The sequence below is a fragment of the Ranitomeya imitator genome, chromosome 5 (assembly GCF_032444005.1).
Source record: "Ranitomeya imitator isolate aRanImi1 chromosome 5, aRanImi1.pri, whole genome shotgun sequence".
Lineage (NCBI taxonomy): Eukaryota > Metazoa > Chordata > Amphibia > Anura > Dendrobatidae > Ranitomeya > Ranitomeya imitator.
Genome location: NC_091286.1, coordinates 90,546,355 through 90,564,240, shown reverse-complemented (window position 1 = coordinate 90,564,240; position 17,886 = coordinate 90,546,355). Strand labels below are relative to the sequence as shown.

The following is a 17,886-nucleotide window of genomic DNA, read 5'->3' as shown; positions in this document are numbered from 1 at the left end:
GATAAGGTGTCGAGAACAATGGACAAGCTTTCGTGGGCCTGAGCAAAGGACGGAGCCTTGATGAGGATGTCGTCGAGGTATGGAAACAGAACCAAGCCTCTGACTCTCAAAATGGCCATCAGCGCCGCCATGATTTTCGTGAACACCCTTGGCGCGGTTGCGAGACCGAACGGCAGGGCGACGAACTGAAAATGATCTTGTTGCACTGCGAAGCGCAGGAAACGGTGATGTCCGGGAAATATTGGAACATGTAGGTAGGCGTCCTGGATATCTATAGAGCATAGAAATTCCTGAGCCTCCATGGAAGCAATTACTGAACGAAGGGATTCCATCCTGAAGTGTCTCAGGCGAACCCTCCTGTTCAACAATTTGAGGTCCAGAATGGGACGAACCTTGCCGTCTTTTTTCGGTACCACAAAGAGGTTCGAGTAGAAACCCGTGTACCGTTCCTTTTCTGGGACGGGAACGATTACCCCGGATTTGAGCAGAGACGCGATGGCTGCGAAGAAGCCCGGAACCAAAGCGGGATCTTTTGGAGGACGAGATTGGAAGAAACGATCTCTGGGTCGGGAGGCGAACTCTATTTTGTATCCCGAAGACACAACTTCCCTGACCCATGCATCCTCTACTGCGGAAATCCAGACGTCCCTGAAACGGAGAAGACGGCCCCCCAACCTGGGAGTTGGGCTGGAGTCTTGCCGAGAGTCATGCGGAAGTGGATCTTCCAGTCCTGGGCCTGGACGATCTACCCTGGGAATAGCGAGGACGCCAGGACGGAGTGGGCCTGAAGGACACCGCCTTCTTCTCTTGACGTGCCTGTGGCCTCTGTTGCTGCTGGGAAAAGGAGTTTGACGCAGCGAAGCGACGAAAAGGCCGGAACGGGCGAAACTGCCGTCTAGGAGGAGGGCGACGAGGTTTAGCCTGGGGGAGAAGGGAACTTGTGCCCCCAGTGGCGTCCTTAATGATCTGGTCCAGCTGGGAACCAAAGAGACGAGAGCCCTGGAAGGGCAGACTAGTGAGGGACTTTTTGGAGGACAAGTCCGCCTGCCAGGCCTTGAGCCAAACGGTCCGGCGGATGGCAACGGCATTGCTGGAAGCCTGAGCCGCACAAGAGGCGACATCCAGGGAGGCGGAAACCAGGTATTCACCAGCGTGGGAAATCTGGTTGGCAAGTTCCGCTAATTGCGCTGGAGGAGCCCCGTCCAGGATACCTCGCCGCAGATCCTTGGCCCATTTTGAGATGGATTTTGAGGCCCAAGTGGAAGCAAAGGCCGGGCATAGCGCTGCTGAAGCCGCTTCGAAGGCAGATTTTGCGAAGGATTCTATAACTCTGTCGTTAGAATCCTTCAGAGACGCTCCGCCGGACAGTGGGAGCACCGTGTTGGTGGACAGCCTGGACACAGGTGGATCCACCGAGGGAGAGACCGTCCAATTGGCGGTAAGATCTGGTGAAAAAGGATATAACACCCCCAGGCGTTTTCCCCTCTGAAAACGTCTGGTCGGATTCTCTCTCTCTCTCTGGCCAGGATTTCCTCGAATTCAGGATGAGGGGCAAAAAATCTTGAAGGTGGTTTGGCCCGTCTAAACGAAACCGCCTGATCTGCGGGTTCCGTAGAGGGATCCTTAATGCCACAGGTTTGGTTTATAGCCCGAATGAGGTTCTGAACCGACTCACTCATGGTGGCGATTTGGCTAGGATCCAACTCCGACATCTCCTCTGAGGGCGTATCAGATAAAGCCTCGCCTGACTCAGGGGAGGAGGAACGGTGCGACACCAACCGCGGGGGAGGGCCGTGCGGCGAGATGGAACGCGAAGAGGACTCAGACCGACGTTCCTGTCTGGACCTTTTGTGGCTAATCAAGGAGGGCTCGGGCGGCGGTTCCTGCGACCTGCTGGCCACTGCAGGGGTCTGCAGGGGTAACCGATCCAGCGCGGACACCAGGGTTTGAGACACCCGTGTTAAATCGGCCACCGATTGTGACAGAGAAGCGGCCCAGCCTGGGATGGGGGGATCACTCTCGGGCGGAACAGCCGGGGGATCCTGGGCGGTGGGAACAATCGGGTTGCTGCAGGACTGACACAGCGGGGAGGACTGACCTGAGGGAAGTTTGCTGTTACAGGACGAACATGCAAAGTACGTGACTAAGGTAGTAGATGAAGAAGAAGTAGGGGGGCGAGAGCGGCCCCCTTTAGAGGAAGACATTTTGAGGGACCCTGAAGATGCCAGTTGGTTAGGGGACAGAGGGCAGAGGGGGGTGTCAGACTGCAGTGCAGCTACTCACGGACCCGGTCCTGGAAGATGTCCCACTTGTCCTTGGTGGAGAAATCCCCTGGTGCTGAGCTCACAGAAGATGCGGGCGAAGGAGCGTGGCGCGCTGCGTGAGGCACTGCAAGGGCTGCTGCTGTGGTGTGAAGCGATGCTCACACCAGACGAGTGTCCCACAAGGAAGGGGCGGAGCTAGACGCAGAGGCGCCGGTGGGCAGGTCACAGTATGTCGGGCGGGAAAAAGCCCGCCCGCAGAGGCGGAAGTGACAGATCCGAAGACCGGAAGTAGGCCCCGGCCGAAGCCGGGGCCTAAATTAGGAACCGGCGGCCGGGAAACGAGCCGCGGCGCCGGTATAGAGCGCCGGAGCTATGCGCCGCGACGGGAGGCTGGCGGCACAGGCGCCGCAGCCTGCTAGGCTGCTCCGCTGAAGGGCGCCGCAGATCCACCTCCTGCGGCGCCGGAGCAGTGCGCCGCGACGGGAGGCTGGCGGCACAGGCGCCGCAGCCTGCCAGGCTGCGCCGCTGAAGGGCGCCGCAGATCCACCTCCTGCGGCGCCGGAGCAATGCGCTGCAGCGATAAGTAGCGCGATAGACTGCGGGGCTGCTGCGCTGAGGACTGTGCCCAGAGAAAAACCGCCGCGCTGATAGTGCGCCGCGGAAAAGAGCGAATAGCAGCCAAAGCTGCCAAGAAAGAAGTGAGAGCGCTGCGGCCAGAAAAGGGCCCCGCGCTGGAGCAGAAGGCCCTTGCAGAATGGGGAAAATGCTGGAACTCCAGGAACCGATAAAATATCGACCGCGCCGCAAGGATACAGGCGATGACCGGGTAAGAGAGGGTCACCGTCTGGGAGCCCTTAACAAGAATCCCCCCCCTAACAAGGATCTGGGATGGGATAGGGGAAATACTCACCTAAAAAACATCCCACGCCGTACTAACCTTAAAAGAGGGTGAGACATCCAGGGCTGATGGACGTCCTCGTCTCCTCCAACCGACAGGCTCTGGTGGGCGAGTGGGTGGGGGACGGAGCCAGGACCGGACTTCTGAGCACGCTGGTGTGCCAGGATCTTGGTCCTGGTGAGGGATCTATGAGGATACGGGGTGGCAGTACACACCGTACTCATAGTCCGCTTGTGGGAATACAGGTGTGACTGATCACCCTGTATCCCTCCGAGGAAAAACTGAAAGAAAACGACGCACATTGAGGTAGATAAGGGTCTAATGAAAGACCCGTGTCCACCTCCTACTGACACTAAGCTAAACTGAAGAGTATAATGCCAGTCGGTGGGGTGTACACTGCAGAGGAGGAGCTAACTTTTTTATTTGCATAGTGTCAGCCTCCTAGTGGCAGCAGCATACACCCATGGTTCCTGTGTCCCCCAATGAGAGGCGATAAAGAAATTCTAATTTTAATCCGGACTCAACCACCCCCATTATCCAGGCACTAGAAGTAATCTTTTTCCATCTGAGAAGAACTTTAGTCTTCCCCCTACTGGTAGATCTGTTCTATCTGTAGTTACGTCTACGTCTTGAGAAAGATGAAGGGTTCTTATAGTATCCACCTTTCTTCTTATGATCTGATGTTTCCGAATCGCGATTATACCCCTGCTGGTCTGGCTGGAATCTCCTGAAGGGCATGCGTCTTCGGAAGGCGTTCCTAAAAGTGGGATTAAACGTTTTAGGAAATCCCTTCTTCCTATCTTCTGCCTTTGCAAGGATGTCATCCAGCACCGGGCCGAATAGGTACTCACCCCTACATGGAATGGAGCAAAGTTTGGCCTTAGCCTGGGCATCCCCCTTCCATGTCTTTAGCCATAGAGCCCATCTGGCTGCATTCGAAAGACCTGCCGATCTTGCAGCCAATTTCAGAGAATCAATTGAGGCGTCTGCTAGATAAGCTGCTCCTTCTCTGACCTGAGACAGGGAATTCAGCAACTTATCCCTGGGTACCTTCGCTTTAAGCTGCTCCTCCAGCTGAGTCACCCAGACCATGATTGATCTGGCCGTACAGGTGCCTGCAATAGCCGGCTTAAAGGCTCCAGATGATGACTCCCATAGTTTTTTAAGAAGCATGTCAGCCTTTCTGTCTGAAGGATCCTTGAGGAGCCCTACATCTTCTAACGGAAGTGAGGCTGTTTTTGAAGTAGAGGCTACTGCCGCATCTATTTTAGGAACCTTCATCCACTGTGACAAAGTGTCATCTTCAAAGGGGTACCTTCTTTTTGCAGCTGAAGGTAAAAACCCTTTATCCAGCTTGTCCCACTCCCGTTTGACCAGATCTTTAACAGAATCCACCACTGGGAAGGCTTTCCGACTTCTCTGGCTCAGCCCTGCGAACATGATCTCCTGGGTTGTTTTTGGTTCTTTACTCTCTGAAACCCCCATAGTTGCACGGACTGCCTTAATTAAGGTTTCCATACCCTCCATGGAAAAGCAAGGTCTTCCCTCCTCATCTGAAGAGGATGCCGAAGAACTTTCCGAACACTCGCCTTCTTGTACTGAAGGGCTGGAATCGGACACCAACTCCACACTGCTTTTTTCATGCCGTCTGGTTTTAAGGGATGATTTTATTTCTTCCCTAATTACTTCCCTCAGATCCGATACCCGGAGAGGGGCCTCTTCTTCTAACATACGACATATGCATAATTGGCATAACTTTTTAACATAGGTGTCAGGTAGAGGCTCTGTGCATACAGCACACTGCTTATGCTTGGATTTGGAGACCTTCTTCCCCTATAATAAAGCATAGTGTAGAAAACGGCTGTATCAGGCAATGGTTTACATATTACACTCACCACTGCTGAAAAAATGTAGAGTACCGGTTTTTGAGGGGGTGAGGCGCGACGTGACGCTGGTTTGCCAGGATCCTGCTGCCCACGTTCGCCGCTATGAGACCTGTGCTCTCCTGCCTGTCGGTGTTCAGCGTCTCCTGCTGAAGACATATTGCCGCACACACATCTCACCTGAGCGCTGCTCCTTTTCAAAAGTCCCGCGCTCCTCCTCCCGGTCTCCTCCGGAAGTCGATCGATCACTTCCGGGTCATAAGCGCCGACCTGCTCCCGCAGCGTCGCGCGCGTGTGGACGACCCAGGGCGGCGTGCCTTCCCCTGGGAACGCCATTTCGGCATTCAGCCGCTCCTTGCCAGACGAGGGGGGAAGCTGGACACAGGACTTCCCCCGACGCTGCTTCCGGGCCCCCGACTCTGCCGTTCTCACCCGGACACCGCACAGAGGCTTGGCGGACCCGGGTAGGTGAAACGACCTGTAGGCTCCCGCCGTCCGGACAGGAACCCAAACTGGAGGGCGAGGGGGACCGCCCCTTTTTAACCTGTAGGTTCCTGTCCGGAAGGTGGGCGGATCCCCTCTCTCGTTGTGGGTGCTGTCGTGGCGATAGGAAAATTTTTATTAACGCTTGTGGTGTGATTGTGGGGCATCATAAAATATGGGAGACTTTCATACAATGAGGGGTTTTACTGTGAGGTGCACTCATACATTGTAAGGACTACGGGGCCTCAAACACTTTAGGGACTACTGTGGGGGCCCCATATAGTGTGGGGCACTAAAAGTGTGGGGGGCCATAATACAGAATGGGAGACCAGGTAGGGGCCATTACATAGTTTGGTGGCTACTGTTGGGGCCATTATACAGAGCCGTGGGCCCGTCATACTGTGTATAGGGGAGCCGTGGGCCCGTCATACTGTGTACACGGGAGTTGTGGGCCCGTCATACTTTTTATAGAGGAGCCGTGGGCCTGTCATACTGTGCATAGGGGAGCCATGGGCCCGTCACACTGTGCATAGGGGATGCAATGGGTCCGTCATACTGTGCATAGGGGATGCAATGGGTCCGTCATACTGTGCATAGGGGATGCACTTGGCCTGTCATACTGTGTATAGGGGATTCATGGGGCATTATTACATTTTAGGGGCACTTTTTTAGGGCACTTACACAGGACATTAATATTTTCTAGAGGGGACACAGTGGTGGGCTTTATTATGTGGGGCACAAAGAGGTCCAGTAATATGGACGCATATGGCAGCAGCAGGTCAGGATTGGGTTGAGGAGCTTGTGCAGGGTAGGAATACATGGGGACGGTGGTGGAAATGTGAGAAGTCAAAAGTGTCTTTGTTGTAATCTCTGCAGAGGAGTTGTGGCTGGAAGAAGTTGTCATGTCAGTCTGGGCCAGATGGAAAAGTGAATGACTCCATTGGAAAGAACGCCATCTATAAGTCACCATCTACAGCTGTACTGTAATCTATTACATGTTCTACCACTATATGGTCAACATACGGCAGTATTATTGGTGTTGTTCTTTGCATAGGGATTGAGTTTCAGTAACAGTATTTGCTGCAGTTCCACTATACCCACAATTAGGCTGCGCCACGGTGTTTGTAATCAGCCTTATCTGGTTAGGGGCCCGCGCAGATGTTTCACTCCCCACCCCATTCCCCTGAGTGAAACCCCTAGCTACGACTGTGGGTGAAGTATTAAGATTTCTCTTCACTGGAACTATGGGGCCTAGGTCAATCCCTGAAAACACAAGCCCATAACATTATGCCTCCTGCCCCAACCTTTACACCTGGCACACTGCAGTCAGGCAGGTAATGTTCTCCTGGCATTCACCAGACCCAGCCTCATCCATCATATGACAGAAAAGTGCGATTGTCACTAAATAGAACATATAGCCTCTGTTCCAGATTCCAGTGATGACAGCTTTACACCACTCCATCTGACAGTTGGCATTGTGCTTGGTGAAGTAAGGCTTGCTTGCATGCATAGCATGTAAACCCATGCCACAAAGCTACCGGCGCATTGAGATATTCATAGAGGAGGAGGTCTGGACTCTGCAGTCGTTGGGTGAGCAGAGAGTTCGTGACTTTTAAACACTGCACTGTGATACATGAGCCTCAAAAGGCTAGAAAGTTATTAATATGCTGAAAGTAGGGGAATAACAGGATTTTTGGTTGCTTACCGTAAAATCTGTTTCTCGGAGCCTTCATTGGGGGACACAGGAACCATGGGTGTATGCTGCTGCCACTAGGAGGCTGACACTATGCAAATAAAAAAGTTAGCTCCTCCTCTGCAGTATACACCCTACCGACAGGAAGTAGGATATTCAGTTAGTGAGAAAGCAGTAGGAGAAGAAACGTGTAAAAGAGAAAGAATAATAATAATAATAAACTTTATCTACTAGCGCCAACAAATTCTACGGCGCTCTATAGATTAACAGATTCAAGCGCTCAAAGAGTGTTCAAAGAACTCAAACGTATACAGTAAACAGAGCTGTTCAACTTGGGAGGGTGCTGTATCCCCCAATGAAGGCTCCGAGAAACAGATTTTACGGTAAGCAACCAAAAATCCTGTTTTCTCTATCGCCTTTCATTGGGGGACACAGGAACCATGGGACGTCCCAAAGCAGTCCCTGGGGTGGGAAAAACAGACTTCCATCAGGTCCGAGGACTCACCACTGCCGCCTGCAGGATCCTTCTGCCCAGGCTGGAGTCCGCCGTAGTTCGGCAAAATGTGTGGATGGAAGATCAGGTTGTCGCTTTGCAAAGCCATCGGCGAAAACCCCATGACGTACCGCACTGGAAGCGCCGACTGCCCGGGTAGAGTGAGTCTTTATCTCAGGAGGGGACACTCTTGTTCTTGACCCGGTAAGCTTCCAAAATTGCCGTTCAGATAGAGCGAGCAATAGTTGCCTTGGAAGCCGGCAGGCCTCTACGCATGCCATCAGGGATGGCGAAAAGAGATTCCATCTTTCGGAAAGTGGCTGTGCTAGCCAGGGAGATCCTCACTGCCCTGACGAGTCCCAGCCTGTTCAACAATCACTCCAGAGGATGAGTCGGAGCTGGACAAAAGGAAAGGTAGAACGATGTCCTCGAGGTGGAAAGATGAAAACCACCTCGAGAAAGGAAGGAAGGAAGGCGGAGGCCTGGGACCACCTTGTCCTGGTGGAAAATCAAGAAAAGAGGTCGGCAAGAAATGGCCGCCAACTCAAAAACGCGGCGGATCGAAGAGATGGACCTGAGAAAAGCCACCTTCCGAGATAGAACTGACAGGGAAAGCTCCCGGAGAGGCTTTAAGGGGGGAACCCCTAAGAATGACCAACACAACCTTAAAATCCCATGAATCCACAGAGGCCCTGTACGGAGGGACAGCGTGGGCTACTCCTTGAAGGAAGGTCTTAACCTGTGGCTGAGAAGATAACGTCTTCTTAAAAGAGAAGAAGAGCGCAGGAAACTGGCCCTTTAGGGAACTGAGAACGAAGCCCGAATCCAGTCCTGCCTGAAGGAAAAACCAAATGGAAGGCAGGGAAAAAGGACATAGGTGAAAAGCGGTTGGACTCACATCAACGAAAGTAAGCCTTCCAGGTACGATAGTAGATCCTGGAAGAAGACGAAGGCTTCCCAGCCTGGATTATAGAGTGACTCATCTGGGCCGAAAGGCCGGACGCTCTTAGAACTGTGGAGTCCACAGCCACGACGTTAAACTGAGCGACCGATAATTCGGGTGGCAGATCGGACCCTGAGACAGCATAACGGGTCCGTTTGGAAGACACAAGGGGTGTCCGCGAGAAGATTGGCGATGTCTGCAAACCAAGACCACCCATCAGCCTTGATCTTCTTCGACAGCTTGGAAAGCAAGAGAAGGCGTGGGAACCGATAGGGGAGCCCGAACTGCGACCGAGGAATGGCCAGAGTGACAACACCACTGTGAGAGGATCACGGGACCCTGGGCTGACCCGAGGGACCTCCTGTTCAATCGGGACGCCATGAGGACCACCTCTGGAGTCCCCCATCGAAGAGCAATCTGACAGGAAACCTCCTGAAGTACCATTCCCCTGCCGCGAGGCCCTCGCAGCCGAGGAAGTCGGCGGGCTAAATGTCCACGCCGGAGACATGCCCTGCGGAGCTCACCAGGACCGTTGCTTCTGTCCAAAGGAGGAGCCTGGAATCTCGGCCGAGGCCAGAGAACGCCAAGTCCACCCCTGGTGGTAGACGTATGCCACAGCTGTGTCATTGTCTGTCTGGATTCGAATTGGCAGGCTGCCGAGAATCCTTACCCAGTGAAGGCAAGACAGAAAGATGATCCGGAACTCGAGGACACTGATCGGCAAAGAGGACTCCTGCGCTGACCAACAACCCTGAAAGAACAGGAGACAAAGCCCCACGCCTCCGCCGAGCGGGCTGGCGTCCGTCGTCACCACCTGCATTGGAACTGGAAGGAAGGATATGCTGTGAAGGATCTACTCTGGGATAAGAGAAGTGACCTCGGCCACCCGTCGAGGAACCATTTGACCCGGGAGAAAGCCGGATCGGACGATGCAGGGAGAAGACAGACCTGTCCCCTGTGATAGAATAGCCTGCTGAAGAAGTCTTGAATGAAACGGGCGAAGGGAAAATTGCTTCCGATGTTGCAACCGACCTCCTTAGGGCCATTAAGGCCCATCGGAAAGGAGGGGAGCCGAGAACCCTGGAGCAAGCGAACTTCCTGACAAAGGAGGGATATCCTGTCTTCGGGAAGGAAGACTCTGGTCCGACAAGTGTCGAAGAACATTCCCGTAGATACGAGGCGCTGAACAAGACGGAACTTCTTCCTGTTGACGAGCCACCCGCAATGGATAGAATGTCGGGAAAGATGGATAGACTTTCGGGAGCCTGAAACCGAAATTCCTGAGCCTCCATGGAGGCGATTACTGAACGAGGGAATATCGTCCTGAAGTGTCTCCGACGAAACTTCTTGTTCAGCAATTGAGATCCGGACTGAGACGAACCTTGTCGTCCTCTGTCAGTACAAAAAGAGTCGAATAGAAGCCAGTGAACCGTTGAACCGTTCCTGTTATGGGACGGGAACGATTACCCCGGTTTTAAGGAGGGAAGCAATGGCAGTAAAGAAACCCGGGACTAGAGCGGGGTCTCTTGGAGGTTGGGATTTGAAGAAAACGATCCCAGGACCGTGAAATGAAGATTTTGTATCTAGAGGGAACAAGAGCCCTGGCCCATGCGACCTCTACTGAGGAGACCCAGACGTCCCTGAAGAACAGGAGACGATTGCCCAGTCTGAGAAACGGGCTGTGGTCTAGTCATGGGTCATGCCTAGGTGGAACTTCCAGTCCTGGACCTGGAGAATCCACCTTAGGAGTAGCGGGCACGCCAGGAAAGAGTGAGCCGAAGAATACCTTCTTCTCTTAACGTGCCTGTGGCCTCTGCAGTTGCGAAGAAGAATCTGATGCCGCAAAACTACGAAAAAGGTCAAAATGACCAAAGTAGCCGTCTAAGGGGAAGTAGGTGAGGTCTGGAGAAGGGGACTGGTGCCACCAGTGGCGTCCTTAATAATTTGGTCCAGCTTGGAACCGAAAGGACGTGAGCCTTGGAAAGGCAGGCTAGTAAGGGGCTTCTTCGATGACTCTTGAGCCAAACAGCGCGACAGCTGGCAACAACATTACTGGGCGCCTGTGCGGCAGAAGACGCGACCTCCAGGGAACAAATTATTCCCCGTCATGAGTCATCTGGGTGGCAAGTTCCGCCAGCCGGCCTGACGGAGCTCCAGCTTGAATGCCCCAACGGAGTTGTTTAGCCCCTCGGATACAGACTTCGAAACCCAAGTGGAAGCCAAAGCCGGGCATTGGGATGATGCGGCAGTTTCGAAAGCCGACTTCACGAAGAATTCCATGATCCTATCGATGGAATCTTTCAGAGCCGCCCACCGGACAGCGTAAGGACTGTGTTGGCGGCAAGTCTAGCAGCCGATGGATCCACAGGGGGAGAGGTCGTTCTCTAACGCCTCTCATTCCGGTTGGCAATGAGATCCGGAGACTCCAAGACGCTTGTCTCTTTGAGAACGTCTGGTCGAATTCGCTCTTTCTCTGGCCAGAAACTCCACGAATTCAGGATGAGGAACAAATACCTTGGGAGGTAGTTTAGACCGTCTAAACGAAACCGCCTGATCTGCGGGTTTCGTAGAGGAATCTTCGATGCCACAGGTCTGATTGGTTGTTCCAATGAGGCTTTGAACCATATCCCTCATGTTAGCGATTTGGTTCGAATCCGGCCCCAAATTATCCTTCGAAGGCGCATCAGAGAAAGCCTCGCCTGATTCAGCGGAGGAGGATCGGGAGGACGCCGACCGCAGAGGAGGACCGAGTGGCGAGATGGAGCGAGAAGAGGACTGGCGTTCCTGTCTGGACCTTTTGCAGCTAGCCTTGGAGGGCTTGGACGGAGCTTCCTGCGACCCGGTGGCTACTGCGGGGGTCTGCAGGGGTAACCGATCCAGCATGGACACCAGGGTTTGAGACACCTATGTTAAATTGGCCACCGATTGAGACAGAGAGGAGGCCCAGCCTGGGATGGGGGTGTCACTCACGGGCGGATCGGCCGGGGATCAATCGGGTTGCTGCAGGACTGACATAGCGGAGACCAGAAGGTTAGGGGACAGAAGGGCAGAGAGTGTCAGACTGCAGAGCAGAGCTACTCACGGCAGGTGATGCGCTTCGGTGGTCCTTAAAGGCAGGGGTGCAGGCAGACGGTGCAGGCAGAAGGAGCAGACCTCTGGAACTCTCCTGTCCGGGACCAGCTGTGGGGCTGAAGCGACCGCAAGTGAGGACGCCGGGATTCACGCACTTTGGAGGGGGGCATAAGGCGTTCCTGGTTCGAGAATACGGAGGTAGTGGGCAGGGTTAATTGCCTGGCCAGGAGCACCAAGATGGCGCCGGGAGGCGGAGCTAGTCGAGACAGACGGGCGGGAAAAAAGCCTGCCCGAGAACGCAGGAAGTGGGCGGAGTCACGGCCGAGAGTAGGCCCCGGGAGAAGCCGGGACCTAAATTAGAAGCTGGAGGGCGCCGGAGAGGGCCACGGGACCAGAAAGCGGTGCGGCCGCCGGTTAGAAAAAACTGTGCGGCCGCCGGTGAGGAAACCGTGCGGCCGCCGGTCAGGAAACCCTGCCGCCGGTTAGGAAAAAAAAAAAAAACTGCGGCCGCCAGTTAGGAAAACTGTGCGGCCGCTGGGGAGCAAACTGTGCGGCCGCCGGAGTAAACGGCGCGGCTGCCTGGAATAAAGGTACGGCAGACAAGGCAGAGCCGCTGCCTGTAAAGGTGCAGCCGCCGAGCATGAAGCGGCGCAGCTGCCGCGCAAACCGCCAGGTCAGGGGGAAAATGCAGCCGTAGAAATGGCAGCGCGGCTGCCTACAGGGCGCCGCACAGAGCAAAAAATTGTCGCAGTGTGGAAAACGTCCCAATAAAGAGACGTCCAAAGATCGCCCCTGTAACAGGGAATCCGCAGGGACCCCCCCATGATTGTCTTTGAAGAGAGACCGAGGGATAGGGGGATCGGTGGGAAGGGAATACTCACCTAAACATCCCACGCCGTCCGTTACTAACCTGAAGCCCTGAAGGTATTAGACGTCCGTGGAGCTGGAGATGGACGTCCTCGTCTCCTCCGACCGACAGGCTCTGGTGGGCGAGTGGGTGGGGGACGGAGCCAGGACCGGACTTCTGAGCACGCTTGTGTGCCAGGATCATGGTCCTGGAGAGGGATCTATGAGGATACGGGGTGGCAGTACACGCCGTACTCATAGTCCGCATAGTGGGAATACAGGTGTGACTGCTCACCCTGTATCCCTCCGGAAAACCTGAAAAGGAACGACGCACATTGAGGTAGATAAGGGTCTAATGAAAGACCCGTGTCCACCTCCTACTGACACTAAGCTAAACTGAATATCCTACTTCCTGTCGGTAGGGTGTATACTGCAGAGGAGGAGCTAACTTTTTTATTTGCATAGTGTCAGCCTCCTAGTGGCAGCAGCATACACCCATGGTTCCTGTGTCCCCCAATGAAAGGCGATAGAGAAAACAAATGTGCACTGTATATGCAAAATAAAGTGTCCCAGAAACCGCTGCTTTATTACTCCAGGGAAGGTCACAAGTATTAACAAGGAGGATTTAAAATCCAGTTATTTGGCATCTTACATATTTTGCTTACCATTGGACTCCAATACTTCCGCAGTCACTCGTATTGTGAAGGGAAAATCTTTAGGTATTACTGGCCTTAAGGCTTTCTCTGCTAATGCGCCTACAAAGAGAACACAAATTATTCACAGAGCAGCAACGTATCTGATGAACAAATGGTCGGCACTGCAAGGAAAATGGAAAAAAGGGATCTGGCAGAATGATCTACCCCCAACACCGTGTATATGCTTAGGCTGCTCTCGGAAAGCAACAGATTGCATCAGCAAAGGTCAGAGAGCTACAAGACAACGTAACATTTTTGGAGGAAGGGTGAAGAATTTAAGTTTCTCTTTTAAGAAGCACTCCTCCTATTGCTCATTTTGCCTTTCTACCCAGCTAATTCTTCTTTTATTCATTACATCTATGACATCAGGTGATTAAACACTTAGTAGCTGAATCCTTCTAAGCTCTATGTAGAAACAGGAGGTCAATTTTCCCTGTTTGAGTCAAAAGTGACAGCAGAAGTCCCTGGGAGGGGGGAGGAGAGGAGCAGCTGGGTCATGAGTTGAAGAAAGGAATGATTTCTGCAGGGGCAAGAGACTTCCTGTTTCTATATAGAGCAGACAAAAGAGAAGAATTAGCCAAGTAGAAAGGCAAAATGAGCAATTGTAAGTGCACAGTGCTATACAATATGATTATTGCACTATATTAAGAGGATAAAAACGTCTTTAATTGCTAGCTGCAGTGTCCCATGGCAATAATAGCTGATAGCTTTTTTTTTTTAAATAGTAGCTGCTTCAACTTCCCCAAGAGTGTGGTCTTTGTCTTAAAATATCTGTAAATGTGTTATTGCTTATTAGAAGCAGTCTAACTACCGGGTCCACGCCCCAACATGACCGGGGCAGTTTTCTGTAAAAGAGGAGATCGGAGCAGTACTTTGCAGAGAAAAAGTGGTGGCAGAGCTGAAGGTGAGCTGTGCCCCCTAACGTCTGGTCACCCCCACGCCACATTCATTTTCATGCCACTCTGCTGGTTATTATTATTATTATTTATTGTTATAGCGCCATTTATTCCATGGCGCTTTACATGTGAGCTGATATGAGGCTTTACTCACCGTGACCAAGTTCTCTCCTGTTCATTCCCATGACCTTGCCAATCTCATTTGTAGCATATGGGGGGAACTGAAAAGTACAAGCAATAAGACGAGAAGTTACAGTGTACTCTGATGGAGCCAAAGTGTGCTGCGAAGAGACCTTAATGTCGACAAAAACCTGCAGACATTTTGCTGTTTACTCAAGTGATTACCATTTTATATCCAGGAAAAAAACAAACACCTGGAATAATGACAGCATGGAACGGATTAGCCAGCAATCAATGCCAAAGGGGCAAATGCGATGGTAAAACCTTCTACAGCTGATTCCATGAGAGATCTGCAGCAGCCACAGTCTATGGCAAATCCGATACAAGTGAACATTATCGGAGGGACGACAATCTCTGTACATCTCTATGGGATATGTTTGCCCTATATAACAAAGAATTGACCTTACTATGGCAGATTTGACTGCGCACAATTTAAGGCGCCTTACCTCATAATGCAGCATAAAGTTCTTGTCCTTCACGCCACTATAAAAATAAAAATGAAGTGTTTAAAAGGGTAAAAATAAATTGCATTTCTCAGTTACTACAATGCATTTTTGTACACGATCCAATTAAAATATCAGCCAGCAGTGTGTTTTCCTATGTACAAGACAAGAATGTCGCCTGTGCGCGCTCACCCACGCCATCTCCAGTAATTACTAAACCCTCGCTACATCAGTAACATCGCAATCTAAATGTCAAACGTGTGACTGCAAGACTTGTCATCACCATGTGCCGCTATCCAGCGCCATCTCTACACACGTCATCAGCCCCACTGCAGAAAGGAAAAAAGCTCATCTCGCCGAATTGGACTTTCTAATCAGATAAAATTCATTTTGTGGCACAAGTACCAAATAGACACAAGTATCTGGCCATACCTTATTATTATTTATTATGCTTTGCTTATACAGTATAGCGCCATTATTTTTCGCAGCGCTTTACATACATTCTCTTATCAAAGAATTTTTTCTTCCTGTAGCCATGGCTCCAGTAAGCCGGCAAGGCATGACTTAAAATACAATTTGCCGCCACATGACCACTATGACGGCAATTAAATTGCATTTCCGGAGGTGACAAATTCCCTTTAAAAGGGATGGCTTAGTATTACAAAAACATGGCTCCTTTATTCTAAAAAGAGCACCCTGCCTGCCCACGGTTGTGTCTGCTACTGCAGCTCTCCTCCATTGTAGGTGCAAGCTGAAACACCAGCCACAACCTGTTGATGCCGATTTCAGAAGGAAGCCGCCATCTTTCTCTAATCCTATGTACCTTCTTAATAGCAAAGCTAGAACATACCTTAATGCTGTAGAAATGTGATCGGCTTTCAGACTGGACTCAATGGAGTCAAAAGTAACAGTAGATAAAACCTAATTAAAAGAAAGGAATTCCAGTTTATGGTTACAAACATTTATAACAAAAGAAAGATGTTGATGTGGAATCATTTTAACACAATCTTCAAGGAATTTTCAGCAAGTGAGAAACGACGTTACATAGCAACGATAAACTAGTAACAAAAACTGCAATAACTAGCAGAGTCATTTTTTTCCCAAAAATAATATTGAGCCTGAAAAAATAATTCCAAAGTTTCAGCCACTGGGTATCGCCTTTCTGTCTAACTTTTATCCAGTATGATCCATCTATGGCAGCCAAGACAGACGGATTACAGGAAGAAAGAGTTGACGAATGATGGAAATCTCAGGATGGATACATGTTAATTATACGCAAATTATAAAACAAAAAAAAAACAAAAAATGGAACATTTTCAAAACCTTTAGCTTTTTTTCAGTATCGAGTGTAATCCCCACATGAAGAAATCCATGCATTTAAATGCCTTGCGCTTTTATCAGTGAGGTTATCAATGGTTGTCTGAGGAATGGACGTCCCAGTCAGGCTTGCAGACTGCGCCTGTGCGGACACCCACCATGGGAATCTCAGCACCGCAGCGTGTTATGCATTATGCACAGTGCGGGGCTGGGACTCATAGGCAGGGCGGCCGCACAGGCGCAGTCTGCAAGCCTGGCTGTGACGTCAGACGGCCAGAGCTCTCTGCGCCTGCCCACACAGTAGTACACAGCGCAGGCGCCGGATTTCAAGCGAAAACAGCGTGGAGGGGGCAGCACCCGGCTCCCCTGAATATTTGAGTGACGGCAGTGTGGCGTTTCAAGCAGGGGGGTGAGGACCTGCCTCCCACTGCCCGGTGCCCGCATACACCCCTCCAGTCTGCCCTCACACAGGGTTAATGGCAGCGGTAACGGACCGCGTTATGCCGCGGTGTAATGCAGTCCGTTACCGCTGCTATTAACCCTGTGTGACCAAGTTTCTTACTATTGACGCAGCCTATGCAGCGCCAATAGTAAAAACATTGAATGTTAAAAATAAATAAAAAAATGATTATATACTCACCTACGCCGCCTTTCCCGCTCCTCGCGATGCAACCGGCACGTGTCGGTCGCACGGATGGTCTGGCAGAAGGACTTGCCATGACGTCACGGTCATGTGACCGCGACATCATCACAAGTCCTGCGCAGAAAGGACCTGCCGTGACATCACGATCATGTGGCCGCTACACGGTCATGTGACTGCGACGTCATGACAGGTTCTGCACGACAAGGACCTGCCGTGACGTCACGGTCATGTGACCGCGACACGGTCACGTGACCGCGACGTCAGCACACCCTGGGACTGGAAGATGCCGCCTGCACCCCACACAGGCGACAGTGCTACAACGCGCCTGCGGAAGGTGAGTATGTTTATTTTTTATTTTTTTAACCTGTGTCATACGTGGCTGGGCAATATACTACATAGCTGGGCAATATACTACATGGGCTATGCAATATGCTACGTGGCTCTGTGCTGTATACTACGTCACTGGGCAATATACTACATCACTGGGCAATATACTACGTAACTGGGCAATATACTACATCACTGGGCAATATACTACATCACTGGGCAATATACTACGTAACTGGGCAATATACTACATCACTGGGCAATATACTACATCACTGGGCAATATACTACGTAACTGGGCAATATACTACGTAACTGGGCAATATACTACGTAACTGGGCAATATACTACGTAACTGGGCAATATACTACATCACTGGGCAATATACTACATCACTGGGCAATATACTACATAACTGGGCAATATACTACATCACTGGGCAATATACTACATCACTGGGCAATATACTACATCACTGGGCAATATACTACATAACTGGGCAATATACTACGTAACTGGGCAATATACTATGTGGCTCTGCTGTATACTACGTGGCTGGGCAATATACTACGTGGCTGGGCAATATACTACATAACTGGGCAATATACTACGTAACTGGGCAATATACTATGTGGCTCTGCTGTATACTACGTGGCTGGGCAATATACTACGTGGCTGGGCAATATACTACGTAACTGGGCAATATACTACGTAACTGGGCAATATACTATGTGGCTCTGCTGTATACTACGTGGCTGGGCAATATACTACGTGGCTGGGCAATATACTACGTGGCTGGGCAATATACTA

The 17,886-nt window shown here is 51.4% G+C and overlaps 1 protein-coding gene across 1 annotated transcript in view; it reads right to left on the bottom strand.

The window, feature by feature from the left end:
• The window catches only part of PNPT1 (polyribonucleotide nucleotidyltransferase 1), a 91,384-nt gene that overhangs the window by 37,224 nt on the left and 36,274 nt on the right, over positions 1 to 17,886 (bottom strand). The window contains exons 14-17 of the mRNA XM_069768917.1: positions 15,640 to 15,710; positions 14,793 to 14,829; positions 14,321 to 14,387; positions 13,241 to 13,330 (exon numbers count right to left, since the gene is read on the bottom strand). Coding sequence (XP_069625018.1) covers positions 13,241 to 13,330; positions 14,321 to 14,387; positions 14,793 to 14,829; positions 15,640 to 15,710 — 265 coding nt within the window. The remainder of the gene's footprint in view (positions 1 to 13,240; positions 13,331 to 14,320; positions 14,388 to 14,792; positions 14,830 to 15,639; positions 15,711 to 17,886) is intronic.